General features: G+C 36.9%; 2 protein-coding genes across 2 annotated transcripts in view; one reads left to right on the top strand and one right to left on the bottom strand.

The window, feature by feature from the left end:
• LOC108359260 (nuclear pore complex protein Nup214-like) overlaps positions 1-18,045 on the bottom strand; it is a 49,459-nt gene that overhangs the window by 60 nt on the left and 31,354 nt on the right. The window contains exons 3-10 of the mRNA XM_017611033.1: positions 3,733-3,783; positions 3,523-3,661; positions 3,277-3,464; positions 2,302-3,213; positions 2,023-2,245; positions 1,659-1,954; positions 1,404-1,585; positions 931-1,317 (exon numbers count right to left, since the gene is read on the bottom strand). Coding sequence (XP_017466522.1) covers positions 931-1,317; positions 1,404-1,585; positions 1,659-1,954; positions 2,023-2,245; positions 2,302-3,213; positions 3,277-3,464; positions 3,523-3,661; positions 3,733-3,783 — 2,378 coding nt within the window. The remainder of the gene's footprint in view (positions 1-930; positions 1,318-1,403; positions 1,586-1,658; positions 1,955-2,022; positions 2,246-2,301; positions 3,214-3,276; positions 3,465-3,522; positions 3,662-3,732; positions 3,784-18,045) is intronic.
• PHDP (Putative homeodomain protein) overlaps positions 11,562-18,045 on the top strand; it is a 14,465-nt gene continuing 7,981 nt past the window's right edge. Inside the window, exon 1 of the mRNA XM_017611047.1 lies at positions 11,562-11,918. Within this exon, the coding sequence (XP_017466536.1) occupies positions 11,648-11,918 (271 nt within the window). The 5' untranslated portion in view covers positions 11,562-11,647. The remainder of the gene's footprint in view (positions 11,919-18,045) is intronic.

The raw sequence follows: 18,045 nt of genomic DNA, 5'->3' as shown, positions 1-18,045 counted from the left end.
TGATAGGTATTTGATTGACAAGCAAGAATGGCTCCTTTGATAATTAGCATAAACCAAAAAAAAAAGATCACGTAAGAGCGATGTTTCCACGCTTCGTAATTCGCTCTCTTATTCGTAATTCGCTCTCCCATTCGTCATTCGTCTTGCCAATTACCTTCCGAATTACGTAATTCGCCATACCTAATTTTGAAAGCGAATTACTTCATTTATAGGTAATTAAGATCGAATTACCATGCGAACGACGAACGAATCGGTGCCTTCTCTAATATTTATCGGAAAGTTTTCACCGGCCTGGTCCCATTTGCTGGCACTTTTTCTAGTTGTAGAATAATATTAATAAAATATTCTCTATATATATTAAAATTGTTTATGATAACTTAAATTTTAGCTCCATATTCGATATTTGCAGTACACAAAAATAATAATAAATAGCGAAGAACAAGAACAAGAACTACAGCCGCAAATGAATTACTGATGTGCGTGGAAACAGGGTAATTCACGAATTACTTAGCGAATTACTTACTGGCCGTCTCCACAGGAAAAAATTTATTGCTGCCCAGCTGTCATTTTGGTCGCTAGATATAAGTTATATCAGTGGCAATATTTGTGTGGGCTTTTTTATATCTTGATATAAGCATTTGTATGATAGCTTCGAAAACGTATTTTTGCCGGATTTAAACGCTTAAAAATTAGGAAAAAATGGCTATTTTACAGTCAAATGCATAATTACAAATATTTTAACAGGAAACAGCTCAATTTTTACTTTTATATTAAAATAATAATGATGTTGCAGCCACGAAGTTTTCGTGCAAATGAAAATGTAGCTGTCAAACTACCAAATTGCCGGCAATAGATGGCAAGATATAAGCTCTGATATATATTGCTCTCGAAGAGCAATGAACGGTTTCCATTGGCAAATTATATTCTGACATATGTATCAAGATATAAACTTTATCCTGTGGAGACGGGCAGTNATCTGATTTCATCTCCAGCGTATTCAATGTACTTTTGCTCACCCTGCCACTGCCCAAGTTTTTTTGCTTGATAGTCGATTTTATATAATGCAATTTCGTCTGCTGCTGTGTTATTAAGTTTTTCAATTTAGTCATTTGTTGATAGATGCCATCTAGGCATGGTATGCGCATTTGAGACTTGGAATTACGTCGCACCAAGTCCTGATAATAAGTCCACTGTATGTCCATTTGTTCTTCAAGGCGTTTCATTATACCTTGATTAATGGCAAGATAGCCTTGTAGACTCTTCAATTGACGTTGACTTACGCAGTCATATAATGATAAATATTTAAAACCAGCTTCACTGCAGATATGTATATTACAGACGTATTTGCATACAAATAAATAAATGAATTCTAAGTTTGGTTAAAACTATACTGGGAAACTTACTCTGGATTTTTATGCATTTCCAATTTAGTACGACACTCGTTTAGCATTTCATATGATTCCGTTAGTGAATGTCGAAGATCTTGAACATCCATCACAAAGTCACGTTCATTTGCTTGTTCAATGATTTCTTGTAGATTTATTAGACGTTTACTATAACTCCTCATAACACTTGGATCTTCATTCTTACGAAAATAGAAGAAATGAAAATAGATAAGTAAAAACTCGGCTTTGAAATAATAAAAGAAATCTACTCACTAGTGCGAGTTTTGACTTTTGACCAAGTTGCGTTATTTCTTTTTCAAACGCCATCATTTGCATTACTATCATTTGTTGTATTACACTATTCGTTTCGTTTAAATTCAACATTTGTGCTTTTGATTTTCCAGCTGTGTCAATTTGAACTGAATTCTGTTGAGACTGCTGCTGTGCTTGAATTGGTGGTGGCGCAAACTCTGGCGAGACAGTATATAGAGGCTTGAAAATTTCTGCTGGTTGTGTAGTTTTTATTTGCGCATTGTTAGCAATGGGTGCAGTTTGCACCAATGGTTTGTCTATTTTAATATAAATATTACATCATTTCAAATACATACTTATATACATTGCTGATTATATTACTTACTTAACAAATTAGATTGCGATTCATTATTAGTAGTGGCCACTCCGAATTTAACACCTTGAGACTTTTGGTCCCAACCACCCGAAAATAAATTCTGGTTTCCTGGCGCGCCAAAAGCAAATGTATTTTGATTGCTGAAATTGCTTTGCGTTGAAACGCTAAACGCTTGTGTTGGAGTAGGTGGTGGTGGATCAATTGATGGTAATTCTAAATCTTGACGTTCATTCTATAATTTGAATTGAAAAATAATTTGCATTTACCACTCTCGAAACTTAAACTTACTTCTACTTTCTTAGAAACATTAACCCTCGTTAAACTTTCATCTAAAGTACTAAATTTTTCCATTGCATAATTAATTGGTGCCGGTGGCGAACAAATATTAGTAGCGTTAGCTGTCAAATTCAAAAAGTTAAAACACAACAGATGACCGTGTGTTGTAAGCACGTGGATAACGGGCATGGTTTGTAATTTTTGCTCTCCCACTGTTAACTGATGATTCGGGGATGTATCCAATGTTAACCCAATGGGATATGTCTCATCGCTGGCCTCAGTAAGTGGCATTTCAATGCGTGCTTCATCTAGTAGCATATAATGCACCCATTGTGGCTGCTCTGTGTTTTCTTTGGTGCCCAAGAGCCCTATTTCAACTCCATTTGCGGAAGTTACCAATAACAAATTCCACTGCGCAATATGCAAGAAATTAACTTGTTGTCTCCTTGGTTCAGACCCACTATAGCATACATCATTGTAATTTATATAGACAGGCGTTCCACCTTTCGGCGCATTAACAATGTACATATTCGGCATTGCTTCCTGCCCTTGTTGTAAGAAACTTACAACAAACTGAAAGGTGGATAACCAGTGCAATGCAATGGTATCGAAAGGACCAGGATGTACACCTGGTGGGCACACTATACTTTTTACTGGTGTGAGGTCAGGTTTGAACTGTTGCAACTTTCCATTGGGATGACCGAGAACGATTTGCTTTCCCTTCGGCGACCAGCAACCGCATTGTATTTGTTGATTTGTAATTGATCGCATCTCAATTGCGCCACCATCTTTAAGTGTGTAAAGAGCGAAATTACCATTACTAAGGACTACGCCAACCACTGACGGCAGCACTGGGTTCCATAGCAAATGCAAAGCGTATACATTCTGATCGGGTAAACGTATGCTGTACAAAGTTTTAATATCCTGAAATGTATGAGCGTAAATTTATGAAGATCGTATCATTGAATATGAATAATTTGGCCTTACAGAAGCAGAAAATGACGGAACATGAAATATATCCAAAACCGCATAACCTTGTAGAGTATAATTTACTGCCAACATCGATCCATCTGCACTGCATGCCAGCGTATTGGGTGCATTAGGTAATTTAGTAGTTCGCAGGTGTACAGGAAGACCCTTTGATTTAGCATATATGACGTCGGGTAGAATGAACGCTAAGAAACGAAAAAATATATCAATTATCACAAAGATTGCCCTCAACTAAGTTCTTACCATGCAGTTCCGGAGCATTTGGGTTTCCAACAAACAGCAGTCCATGATTGCTAGCGCAGGCCAATAAGTTAACGTGGTCTCGTAACTTGGAATTTTCGGCAAAAACTTTATGCTTGCATTGTAGTTTAAATTGAATATCCTGATTATTGGAGCAGATAAAAATTTTATCAACAACATATCAATAGGTACAGACATTTCGGACGAGCTTACGGTCACATCTACAGAAGCAGGACATTGTTGCGCCATTTTAAAAGTTGAGTCCTTCAACCACAGCAATAAAAATAAATAAAAAACGTTAATATAACTTTAAAAACTACTCCAAATATTTTGCAGAAATTGAACGAATTTGTCTACTCAACACACATTTCCCGCAAATCGCAAATTCACAGTTTATGAGAGCTGCCACCTATTAAAAATTGGAATTTTAAATTGCGGATATATTGAGACAGCTGATAGGTATTTGATTGACAAGCAAGAATGGCTCCTTTGATAATTAGCATAAACCAAAAAAAAAAGATCACGTAAGAGCGATGTTTCCACGCTTCGTAATTCGCTCTCTTATTCGTAATTCGCTCTCCCATTCGTCATTCGTCTTGCCAATTACCTTCCGAATTACGTAATTCGCCATACCTAATTTTGAAAGCGAATTACTTCATTTATAGGTAATTAAGATCGAATTACCATGCGAACGACGAACGAATCGGTGCCTTCTCTAATATTTATCGGAAAGTTTTCACCGGCCTGGTCCCATTTGCTGGCACTTTTTCTAGTTGTAGAATAATATTAATAAAATATTCTCTATATATATTAAAATTGTTGATGATAACTTAAATTTTAGCTCCATATTCGATATTTGCAGTACACAAAAATAATAATAAATAGCGAAGAACAAGAACAAGAACTACAGCCGCAAATGAATTACTGATGTGCGTGGAAACAGGGTAATTCACGAATTACTTAGCGAATTACTTACTGGCCGTCTCCACAGGAAAAAATTTATTGCTGCCCAGCTGTCATTTTGGTCGCTAGATATAAGTTATATCAGTGGCAATATTTGTGTGGGCTTTTTTATATCTTGATATAAGCATTTGTATGATAGCTTCGAAAACGTATTTTTGCCGGATTTAAACGCTTAAAAATTAGGAAAAAATGGCTATTTTACAGTCAAATGCATAATTACAAATATTTTAACAGGAAACAGCTCAATTTTTACTTTTATATTAAAATAATAATGATGTTGCAGCCACGAAGTTTTCGTGCAAATGAAAATGTAGCTGTCAAACTACCAAATTGCCGGCAATAGATGGCAAGATATAAGCTCTGATATATATTGCTCTCGAAGAGCAATGAACGGTTTCCATTGGCAAATTATATTCTGACATATGTATCAAGATATAAACTTTATCCTGTGGAGACGGGCAGTTATACTAGGTTCACATATAACTAGATTATCCTCATTTTCGAGCTTAACACCCTAATCTGTAATTATACCAAGAGATTAGCCATATAAAATTCGTACCTTGTTAATCTGTAATTATAAAATAATCTCAGATTAAACCGATAACTTTTCGGTGTCCATCCTAGTTTTATCGATTGTTTTTGCAAAAAAGAGGAGAAATGCCAAATGTAAAAGTAAACAAATATGTACGCTAGCAAGGAAAAGAGGTTTGTAAAGGTATTTTTAATAAAATGTTAAGTTAAAATATATTCATATTGCTTATTATAGCATAAAAACGTGATCACGGTGGCACAGAGAAGAAACATAACTTTTCCTTGAGATGTGAGAATAACAAGCACAACAAATTTGACGGCTGATAATCTGGGATTTGCCTGTGTAAACGGGGTGATTAAAAAACGAGCTTTGACTGTGATAATATTGATATGTGAACATATTTTTAGAGAGCGAATTACGAAGCGTGGAAACATCGTATAAGGGACTCACACGAATTTCGATAGTTTTTGTAAATTGGTAGTTGATACTCGGTAAAATTTGAAAATTTTAACCATTATTATTTGTGATCTGGGGCTGGAATCTGTAACTGTCGGGTTTCAAGTGTACACTGAAAATTTTGTACACTCTTTGTTTAGTGATTCAGGAAGGGAGATGAGTTTTAACTGTCAAAAAAGTGTATACTTCCTTATTTGGCGATTAAGCAATTGTGAGAGTTCGGCGAGTTTTGCACTCGATCTACACTACATTTTCTCACGGTTACAGAATCCATCCCCTGGTAAATTATACTTTTCAACAGCCGTTGTTGTAATAGCATACAAGTTCCCAAAGAATTTTCGGGGAGTGTTGCTGAAGTGTCAGACCTTGGGCAGATATAAATCTGGGTCGTTCCGGTTACGTAGACCCGACTGTCGTGGGAACGTTTCAAAAGCTGTCTCCTTACGTGTTGGATGGAAAATTGCCAAAAATTATTTTTTTCACTGCCGAGTCCAAAGCCCGATTATATTTAAATAAAGTTTAATTGAATTTTATGTTATTCTCGTATCTAATGGACGTTTTGCCGAAATGCGTTTTCGAATTGGCTGCCGAGATAGGTTGATCTTCCACTCAGCAGTCGATATGTAATACTTCTATATTGGTAGAAAGCTAACTTCTCAATATGTAATCATTCCTAAATCAAAGCGAGATAGTCTGGTACCGTTTTTGTGTTTGTAAGAAGAAATTGAAAATATTTGAGATTTTCGAAACCAAATAATTTGAAAAAAAAAAAATCAAATCAGCTGCTCTACTGATACTACCTGTTCAATGTGTATAAATATGTTGACAAAATTTGTAGTCAAAATATAACATATAACACAACATAACATATAGCAATAATAAGCCATAAAAAAATTTAGCGCCCCACCGAATTAAATCGGACACGAGAGCGGTAAAACTAGTAACTACTTGCAAGGCTAGCGTTTTCGTACTTTTTTGGATAGTTCTCTCGTTGAGAGCGATTCTTGGAAATTCTGTTACTGCAAGTTACTGGAGATATTTTTACTCGAACAGAGCTAAAATAAAATACTCATATCCAACGTTGACACCTTGCTACGATCGTAGAAATGTGCTACGATTTTTTTTTTTAATTTCAAAATTTTATACCCCACTTCGCTTTATCCTATTTTTGCTAGGCTTTTAATATTCATTATGGGCAGCAACTATTTGTAAATCACTTAGGGTCTTCACACAGAGCTTGGTACTCGGTAACTCGGTGTTCTGTAATTCTCCCCATGTACTTTGTTTGTGTAAAATTATTTTATTATCGGCTTACCGGTTACCGAATTATCGTGTTGGAATCTTAATAGTTTTTCTTGTAATTGGTAAACTGCAATCAGCTGTTCGATATTTATGAGTGAATAAAATTCTTTCAGTTTTCTGTTACAATTTGCTTTTTTTATGGGAAAAAAGCTACAAGTCAGCCCTTGATAAACATAATTACCAGACTAACAACAGAAAGCTGAAAAGGACGTTCACTGTTGATAAAACTACCGAGTACCAACTAGTAGTTTACAAGTACCAACTAGCAGTTGTGAAGACCCTTACTATTACTTCAAAAATGTGGTAAACAGGCCATGGCAAGAAGCGTCTGAGCAAAACTATCTGCAACATTCAAATTTTCGCATAACATACAGAAATATACAATGTCCGAGAGGGATACGAAGTTGCACAAAGAGGTCACAATGACTGCGTGTCGAACTACTCCACGATGGATTCATTGTCGCAGATAAAAAGCGGCTCAACAGAGGTAAAAGGTTAAGTTCGCCTCAAATAAAGGAAGTTTTCACCTATTTATGACGAAAGTGCTGGGGCAAGTGGCAAAAAGTGTTTAGTTCTATAAGTTCGGTATTTGGAAAACGCCAATGTAAGAGAAACAAATATAATACAATACTTAAAAGAGTACAAATGTTATTGAAATTCAAATGTTTTGTTTTTGTTTTAAAACAATAAATATGCATATAGAATTTAAAATAATAGCTAATTTTTATCTTTTGATATGATTTTTCTGGTATTTTGCCTCGCAATCGGTTTCGTGAGGTGCCATCCTACAGAAGACCAACTAAAAATACACACCTGTCTGCACACTTCTGCTTTCCGGTATGTATTACTTAGATCAGGCAACAAATAGTCTCGGTCGCCTTTAATAAGAGCCTTTGGTGCAGAGTGAACGAAGGAAAAAATACGTACTGGCTTAGGGTACGATTTTTGCATTACTGTAGACTTTATATTTGTATTTTTTTCAGTGTAGATTGATTCACGGTATGCGAATCGCCACCCACATAAAACTGTTAACAATTTTTGATGAAGTTACACCACCAAATTATGCATATTTCGCACACAATAACTACGTAAGTATGTCTGTATGTACGTATGTGTCCATCCCTATAAAGCTGCCCTGTAGGACCTCGGAATAGACTTAGAGGTACGAGTTTTGTTCTAAAATTGGTTACAATGTCATGCAGTAGCGGATAATGGGTATAATTACGCATTTGCTGATATGTAGGCACTTAGTCAACGAATTTTCATGTACGGCGTTGGCATGTAGAGAGAGTATCCGCTTAAAAAATCTGAGAACCCCGGTTCGAATCGCAGCTGGCGCAAGTTTTATTTTTGTTTTTTTTTTCCCAAAATTGGTTACAATGTAATGCAGAAGCGGTTAATTATATATATACAATTATATATATGTATATTAAATAGAATTTTACATGTTCTTGGACCAAACTTTGGACTAGTTACAATCACTTGCAGTCTAGTTTGTGGTGTGCTCTAAGTCTATTCAGAGGTTCTACAGGGATTACATTCGGACCACTTTTAGTACAATTCACCTGTTTTACATTACACTGCTTTAAATATTTAGACTATTTTTGGTATAATTACAAAACTACTATACCTATGACTATATTTTTCGAGCAATTGGACCATTCTTTCCTTCAGGGTGACATTTCGATAGGATGCATGTATTATTATGTATGTATTTGTTTCACTGGCGGCCGCTGTGGTGTAGTGGTTAGCAGTGCGCACTACCGTTATGCTGGGTCTGGGTTCGAGCCCAAATTTCGACCAACACCAAAAAATAAAACAGACATTTTTTTTCTAATAGCGTTCGCTCCTCGGCAATAAACTGTAGATCCATTCCCTTTGTGTGACAATATCAAGGCGCACGCCACAAATCAGAGGAGAAGCTCGGCCAAACATGAACATATTGTGTATGCGCAACTTTATTATTATTATTATTACTATGCATTTCACTTGCATATAATTATATGCTTATGCACGTCCATATACATATTAGGCTGGGTCGCGAAAAAAAGTTAGAAATTACCCCAATTGGTGTGAAAATATTCTTAGGGCCAGTTTTTCAATGCCAGTTTAAATCTAAGATCGCGTAAACGCGTCCATATTTCTCAACCGGCTGACATTTGTTTAAGTAATGGTTTAAACCAGCTGGCTTGAGCGTTTTAAAAAGTCTTTATCCGTCACAAAAATGTTTGCCCTTATCGGATCTTAAGAACAGCAAAAATTTAACTTTGTTCATAACTGTATTTGCTAGCTGATGAAAATACGCTGTAGCGTATGTGGTGGATATTTTTAACTTTTTCTGGCGAGGCGACATCTATCTCTAGAGTTTTTCTAATTGTATGTCTGTGATATGATACCTACAAGGAGGTTGATATCTAGACTAGGTTGATGTCTAGAATTTGCCATAAATAGCTTTGCTACATTAATAGTAGGTGCATTCTTTTGCAACCGAGCTACAAAAGAACACACGCAAAGCAACAACACAAACTCGGCTATTTATCCGAGCTCAGCCAGGTCGGTTAAAAAATACCCGACCTGAAGGCTAGTGTTGGTAAGTGAAAAAACTGCTCTATTGTGAATTGTTAATGGGAAAGTGGAGAGGGAAATTTTTGCTTCCTTTTATACGTGACTTATATTTTAAAAGATTATATATACATATTTACATTTCCATCCAACTGAAATCAACTTAAGTTGCCATAAAATTCAAAATTTTAATATGTTTCGAAGTTGTTCATAATAAGTAGAATACAAATTTTAAATTGAGTCTTGAATAAAAAAAAAATGTCTGACTAAAAGTCTAATTTTGCGCTGTTTAGGATGTGGCATGGACGCAAATTGCTATGACCGAAAAATCCTCTCGAAGTAAGCTTCACAACGAGAAGGGGCGGGGGCTGTGTACTACACAACCTTTTTTCTTTCTTATGGTGCCCGACCCTATCTAATGCACAGGCGTAAAATTATGCTTGCAACATTAATGAAGAACTTTCACTGAAACTTGAGGTCAAATCTACGCGCGGGTTTAAGTTTTGACTTAACGCTTTATTTTTCCTGTTTTTTTTTTTTTTTAACAACAAGACTGATTATCCTTTTTTCGTTAATTAACAGCAAACACAGACTTCCCCCGATAATATATACACAAACATTTGTATGTAAACAAAGTTTAATGAAGCATATTTCACACTGGATTTTTCCTTCCTTTGCTTTGCTTATATGCATGTGCGTGTGTGTATACGGTTTGTGGTAGTGAAAAAAGGTAGGATTTAATTTGTGATAGCAATAAATGTAGATATTACGATACAGTGGCAATGAATGAATCTTTGCATGATTATGTACATACATACATATGTATGTACGTACATGCGTACAAAAATACAAAACCATGTAGCACCTCCCATAAAATATAGGTACAATTGAAATATAGTCTGCATATGAGAATTCGCTCGTACCCTATATCTTTTTAAAGTAAAAAAAAAAAAAACTTGAGTGCGGCTGGTTTTCGCGTCGGTTCGGGGTTTGCTTATATAATAACTCTTTGGCTCTAGGTTAGGTTAGGTTATGCTGACTTGGTTGCCCCAAAAACGATGCGTTCTGGGAACGAAATTTTCCAATCCCAGTCGAACATTGTCCTGTCCATAAATCCACCAGAATTGAGAATTTTGGCCTCGATCAGAAAGACTCGGCAGTAGCACATGCCCTGATACTTAAAGGTCTGAGAGGAAATAATCAGATGACACCGAGAGGGAGATGAGACATTCATGTGAACGAGCCGAGGGTCTTGATTGCAGCTTAGCTATCAGAGTAGCTACGAGTATTTAAATTCGTTAAAACCGTCGCGCAAATCAAAAGCAACCACGCGTGGAAAAAAATACAGTCATCTTCAGAGTTTGTTGGCGAGTTGCCACATGTAGTCAAACTACGATCCAACCGTGTAAAAGTTCAGCGGTGCCTCCCTCCAACTCCACTTCCTAGAGAGGATGTGAGTGTAGAAAGAACTATACTTTTTGGGAGCGTATTTCTGACGCTTTTTAAAACACTCGCGGAAGAGTAGTGAGGCAGAATAAAACCGAAAAATCGCAAAAATAAGGCTTATATGTACGTAGCTTTCTTAGAACTGCAAACCCTTGATATACATGTGTATGTACATATGATTGTTAGTTCGGGAAACAAGTTAAAACCTATCTTGGCTGCCAGTTCGAAAACACCGATTTATTGTTCGATGATTTTTCTGGAAATTTCATTACAAAATAATCGGAATTGATGATGATTGTGTACTTTCCGCTGAGATGCTCCATTTTAGGAAATCTCTCAAAAACTAGAACCAGTTGGATACATATTTTTGCAGAAATTCAATAAATTTGTTGTAACTTTTAATATATTGTACCCCTCACAGTAGGTGAGAATATATGTACTCATATTATGTATTTGAAGCACTTATTTGCTTTTAAAATTTTTCTTCACTTCCGACCTATTGTAGAGTGCAAGCAAAACTTTCAATTTTCACCCTTATTTTCACTGCTAAATTGGTTAACACCCACAAATGTGTTTTATTTGAATGGCCTTGTGTGTGTAATGTTATCACAGCATCGCTCTTATTATACATCACAGTAATTGTTTTACTACTTCCACGAATACAAGTTTGCTAATATTTTGTATAGATTTAGATAAAAGCACTTTATCATATTTTTTAAATGATCTTACGCTAGTGTTGTTTTTAATTAAGGCATTCAAAAATGATGATAACAATCAATAATCATAAATACCAATACACAATAAATATGACAAACAAATAATCAATGAAAGGCATTTTTTTTTTTGGAAGTTGTGCCAAAAATCCTCATGTTTGTGAAATATAATAGTGGTTTGGAAAATAAAATGAACCCTCAGACGAATTTCTTTCTAAACACAGAAAGTTATTTGCGATCTTTTGATAGAATTTCTATTGAAAATAATAAAATTGCGGACTGTCCAACAACTTTGTGCCATCCGAAAAGTGAAAAATATCGCGCAGAATCGCTTAAAAATGACACCGTCGTGAGTTCAAAATCAGAAATAAGTGGTTCATTATTATATTTTGGATATAATTCTGATGATTACGAACGTGGCTTAGGTGAGTGAAAAAAGTTGAAGGAAATTAAAAGTTTTCAATTAAAGTATTTTCATTGTGGAAATCAAAAACGTTAATAGCAATTCAAGCGTCGGAAAGTTAAGTTTACATATCGTCGGTGATACAGCAAAACGTTCTATGTCACTTATTACCATGGGTGCTTAATTGATTTTTTATATGTATCTGATCGCTTCTGGCAATAGTAAATCTTCATCAGCCAAAGGTAGACAGTTTTGCCATTCGTTCATTAGAGTGTAACCATTTGCAGATGCATTCCGGTGCAAGTAAGAGACCATCTAAGTGTCAAGGGTACTAATAGACATAGACCGTTTTGCAGTATCACCGACGATATGTTGTAAATGGATATCAGCCGCGCTAAGGGTCGTTTAATGATTACTTAAGGTGTTGTACAGCATGAATTCCTCCCTCTCAGACCCAGTTAATGATTCATTAACGACATTTAATGAACATTAAACTTAAGTGAACAGAACCCTTTACTTACACCCCTATTGCGACTAACAGTCGTTTATCTACTGCTAGTCGACACTCGCAATAGGGATGTTAATTTTTTAGTGAACGATGTTGACATTTTTGTTTCTTATTGTGGCAGAAAATTAATTTTAAAATTTCAAAAATTCTAAAATTATTATGAAAATGCCAACAGTTGGTTTGAGATGGAATAACACCTTGGAAAATGGTTCCGTGCGTAGAAAAATTCCAACAAGCCTCGGATGAGACCTCCTTTTTTGATGACGACCACGGCAAACGTATAAAGGACTATGATTTGAGAGTATTACCTGAAATATCCGGACCCTTAATGGGGAAGGTGCCTCTGCCCGGCTGGTTGATGTCCTCGGGAAGACAAAGGCTGACATCACTGCCATCCAAGAAATGCGATGGACGGGGCAAGGAAAAGTAACTGTGAAGCCTTGCGACGTCTACTACAGTTGCCACGTAAAGGAGCGCAAATTCGGTGTTGGATTCATGGTAGGAGAGAGACTCCGTTGCCGAGTACTGGCGTTCTCCCCGGTGGACGAACGTGTAGCCACAATCCGCACCAAAGCTAGATTCTTCAACATCTCGCTCATCTGCGCCCATGCCCGTACGGAAGAGAAGGATGAGGCGTCAAAGGATCTCTCCTATGAGCGCTTGGAACGTACATATGAGCGCTGCCCCCGACACGATGTCAAAATCGTGCTTGGCGATTTTAATGCCAAGGTGGGCAAGGAAGGGATCTTTGGCGCCACTGTCAGAAAATTCAACCTCCATGACGAAACGTCCGATAACGGGATGAGGCTGATCGACTTCGCCGGGGCCCGAAACATGGTAATATGTAGTACTAGGTTCCAGCATAAGAACATCCACCAAGCTACATGGCTGTCTCCAGATCGAAAAACGAGAAACCAAATCGATCATGTTGTGATAGACGGAAGGCATGCTTCAAGCGTTTTGGACGTACGTACACTCCTCTCGTTCTCGAATGCTCTTGATGATAGGCGATACTTCCTTTAGTTACGATTCAGCTTTAGGGCCATTTATTTCCTCAGCCGACTATTGATGTTGATATCGTCGGCATGTGCATCAAATTCTTCTCAAGCATCAAATTAAAGAAATCGGGTTGGCTTATATTTATCTAATTGCATACATACAGTATGGGTTATATCAATAGTACCGTCATTTCATACCGTTCGGGTGAAACCGCACTTTATACTCCTGGCGCAGGTATCAAATATCGTCGTTTTAAATTTCTCTAAACTACCTTTGCATGATATGAAGGAGTGTCTACCCCGATTTCAAACGTTTTCGATAATATGCTGCGTCTGATTTAATTGGACAAAGTTTGGTAGAATCGATAAAGTGGTTAGCGAGATATACCTTTGTAGTCATAAAGCGGGCGGTGCCACGCCCAATTTTTAAAAGTCTATAGCAGTCTTATTTATTGTAATTTTAATGTAAATGTAAATTAGCGTCCTCAGTTATTTAAATATCGGAGTTTTCGTGTGTCTGAAATTTACCGTTATACAGGAAGTGGGTGTAATTTTAGTCCGATTTAAATAATTTTCAAGTAATTGCTTTTCTGTACCAAGGGTGGACCGGGTTTGGTAGAAATTGATAAATCGGTTACCGCGATACACATTTGTGGTCATAAGTGGGCGGCGCTACGCCTATTATCCAAAAATTCATAATAATCTAAATTTCTGGTGAGTGGTTATTGCAATCATCGATTTTTAGTGAATTAGCTTCAGTAGTCACTGATTTATCGCAGTTTTCGTGTTTCTATAAATTACCAGTATATGGGAGGTGGGGGTTAGGCCGATTTTAAAGATTTTCAACAGCTTTCTTAGCTAGGTCCTAGACAAGGCTCGTACCGAGTTTGTTAAGGAAGCAGCTATTGAGATTCAGTATTTCATCATAAGTGGGAGAGATCACGCCCATCTTCCAAAAATTTCATAATAATATTATTTTGTATCAATATTACACTTCGCATACTAATTTTCTAACAACGTAGATCCAATATTTACTGTAATATCGTAGTACTTGAATTTTTCGAAAATACCGTTATATTGGAAGTGGGCATAGTTACAGTCCGATTTCGCTCATTTTCAGTACCAACCTACCCTGGATAAAGGTTAACCTACTTACCAAATTTGGTTGGGATATCTCAATTTTCGCTCGAATTATCGCATACACGGACGGACGGACGGGCCGACAGACAATTTTTTAAAATTGGATGAAAATTTTTAGATTTCTTTTTCAGTTTTCTGCAAAGTTTTAAACTTTGAGGTTAGTCATAGAAAGAACTGTATTTTAATTAGAAATTCTTAAAAACTAATAAATAAACATCAGTGGCAAACAATAACACTTTGAAATGGGGGTGCTAATGATATGACCTATACTGTAAGTATGCACAAGCAATTACACAGATATGTGTATAGTTAAGAGAGCTTTATTCTCTTCATCTAAAGAATCAAAGAATCTGGTGTAAAAAAAACCAAAAGTTCGGGTATCCAAAATATTTTCACATAGCTTGTAGATGAACTATTTTTGGGCATAATTACACGCTCATATATACGTTTAGCATGACCAAGCACTTAACTTAATTGAAAACAAAATATTGACTTACACCACCTCTTCTCATTTTTTCACCCTTAAACAATAATTTTATTTACAGTAAACATTTTCTCAATTGTCGGATTAGTTCATCTGCAATACTCCCCTATTTAATTGGCTGTGACTTGCTTTCAGATCTCGGCACGTGACTCCCAATATACATACATATGTACATACACACGTACATATGTATGTACATATATATATATATATATGCACGAACGTGCGTACATACATATATCTGCACTCGTACTTAACGTGCATTTTATAGACGCGACAGCTCGTAAATGAAAATGAGAGATGATTTGTGAGCTTGGAAAAGTGAAAAATGATTCCATCTCATAATTAAAAAACAAAGTAAAATATAACGAAATTCCGTTGGGATTTGAACTTAGACACTTGAAAATATGTATACAAAGCAACAAACACACATACAGATGTTCTCTTTGAACTGCCACTCATAGGCTTAGGCTAGATTAAGGAAACTGTTTGCAAAAAAAAAAAAAAAAATCTAACAAATTAAGTATTTTTTTTTGTGAATAAAAGAAGAAATTGTTTTCCAACCTACCTGCACACGCGCTTCAGTAAGCTCTATTTTCATTGCGATCTCCTCGCGTGTATAAATATCAGGATAATGTGTCTCTTGAAAAATTTTTTCCAATTCCTTGAGTTGTTTGGACGTAAATGTCGTTCGAACCCGTCGTTGTTTTTGTTTATCTTTGTAGAATGGGATGGGATTATAGCTACTCGTTGACCATTCTGAAAGAATCAAAACTTTTTAGTGTTCTTTTGATACAAAATATGAATAAATAAATAAATGTCGTTAGTTCAGCAGTTTCTGTCGGTTTCTTGTAAATTGTACATCCTGCGTCAAAATTATAAGCGCACCACATATTAAGAACTTATGACAATTAATTTTTTGTAATTTAGTTTTAGTTTCTTTTATAAAAATACAATTTATTCTTTAATAAAAGCCGTGTGAATCCAAGTTTTACACTTTGGCCAAGACTTAAAAAATTTAAATTTAAATTCTTTGGTTTAATTGCAGTTTTTTATAAAAATATAGTCCATTCTTTAACAAAACCCCTATCACGGCTTAGATAGCGCGTTTTTAAACCACTTGTTGAGATAGGTGTTCATCAACCAAATTCTTAGATAGGGCGTTTTTCAATCAAATTCTGAGATGGGGAGTTTATCAACCAAATTCTGAAGTAAGGCGTTCTTGAGCAATTTTATGAGACTTGCATCTAAATTTGACGCGGGGTATATATGAGCAGGGCGGCGGAAGACGTGGATATGGTGGGTAGTACTACCCACCTGAAATTGTTAAAGGTGGTTAGTTACCCACCTGAAAATTTTCTAGAAGAAAAATAAGTCCAATTGAAAATCCTGTTTTAATCACACCTGAAGAGTATTTTCGGAAGATATATTATGAAATTTTTGACAAAGTTAGTTTCACAAGTAGGTTTGATACCGTTTTATAATAATTACAGGTATTGTCTTCCCAGAGAGTTTTCTTTCACATCGAAATTCATGATCCCTTATTTTCATTTTGATGCAGTTCAATGTTGATTTTTTTACTTTTATTTGCCTTTGCTTTGGTTTCGCTCAATTTAATTTTTATAATTTTTCAAAACAACAATTGTACGCTCTTGTAAAGTATTGTGCCTGAGCGGTTCAATACTGCGGCTCTTATTATCTTCTCCAAAATCAGATTAAAGAAATCACGCGAAAGGGAGTCCCCTAGTCTGAAACCTCGTTTGGTATCAAACGGCTCGGAGAGGTCCTTCTCTACTCTGACGGAGTCTGGTGGTATTGCTAACGTAATTTTACACAGCCGTATTAGTTTTGCGGGGATACCAAATTCAGACATCGCGGCTTAAAGACAACTTCTCTTCGTGCTGTCGAAAGCGGCTTTGAAATCGACAAATAGATGGTGTGTGTCGATCCTAGTCTTTTCCAATATTTGGCGTATTGCGAATACCTGCTCTATGGTGGATTTGCCAGGCCTAAAGCCACACTGATAAGGTCCAATCAGTTCGTTGACGGTGGACTTCAGTCTTTCGCACAATACACTCGATAAGACCTTATAACCTATGCTTAGAAGGCTGATTCCGCGGTAGTTGGCGCATATGGCGGGGTCGCCTTTCTTGTGGATTGGGCAGAGCACACTTAAATTCCAGTCGTCCGGCATGCGTTCATTTGACCATATTCTACATATGAGCTGATGCATGCACCTCATCAGCTCCTCGCCGTCAGCTCCAGCAGCTTTGTTGTTTTTCAGCCGCGTAATCGCTATTCGTACCTCGTCATAGTCAGGGGTGGGACATCTACTCGATCATCATCGACTGGGGACTCGGTTCGTCTTCGTCAATACTTTCAGCGCTGCTACCATTAGTAGGCTGTACAAGTTTTCCCTCCACATTTTAAGTACATTCTGGAATCGGTCACTAGGTCGCCATTGTTGTTCTTACAGGAGTTCGCCCCGGTCTTGAAACCTTCCGTAATTCGCCTGACCCTCTGGTGGAATTTTCGGGCGTTCTTCCTGTCGGCCAGCATCTCAAGCTCTTCGCACGCACGTATTTCGGCCTCTCTCTTCTTATTGCGGCAAATACGTCTCGCTTCCTTCTGTAGTTCCCTATAACGGTCCCAAATGGCTCGCGATGCGCCTGATCACAGCGTTGACCTATAGGCGGCGTCTTTTTTCTTTGCGGATTCTTGACATTCCTCATCGTACCAGTTGTTCTTCGGGCTCGCTGAAATCCAATTACTTCTTCGGCGGCGGTACTTAATGATCGGGAAATGTAGTTCCACTGCTCGCGTATGTCGGATTGTTGAAGAGTGCTCTCAAAGAGCAGGTATGTGAGTCGAGTGGCGAATAAATTGGTCGTCTGTTGTGATTGCAGCTTTTCGACGTTAAACTTTCCTTGCATTGTTGGGCGCACTTTTTTTGCTGCACAGAGGCGGGTGCGTGTCTTGGCTACAACAAGATAGTGGCCCGAGTTGATGTTTGGCCCTC

Source organism: Rhagoletis zephyria, unplaced genomic scaffold (genome assembly GCF_001687245.7).
Source record: "Rhagoletis zephyria isolate East Lansing unplaced genomic scaffold, Rhagoletis_zephyria_1.1 Rzeph_scaffold_00368, whole genome shotgun sequence".
Lineage (NCBI taxonomy): Eukaryota > Metazoa > Arthropoda > Insecta > Diptera > Tephritidae > Rhagoletis > Rhagoletis zephyria.
Note: the sequence above shows the minus strand (reverse complement) of the source record. Positions and strands in the feature narration are given on the sequence as shown.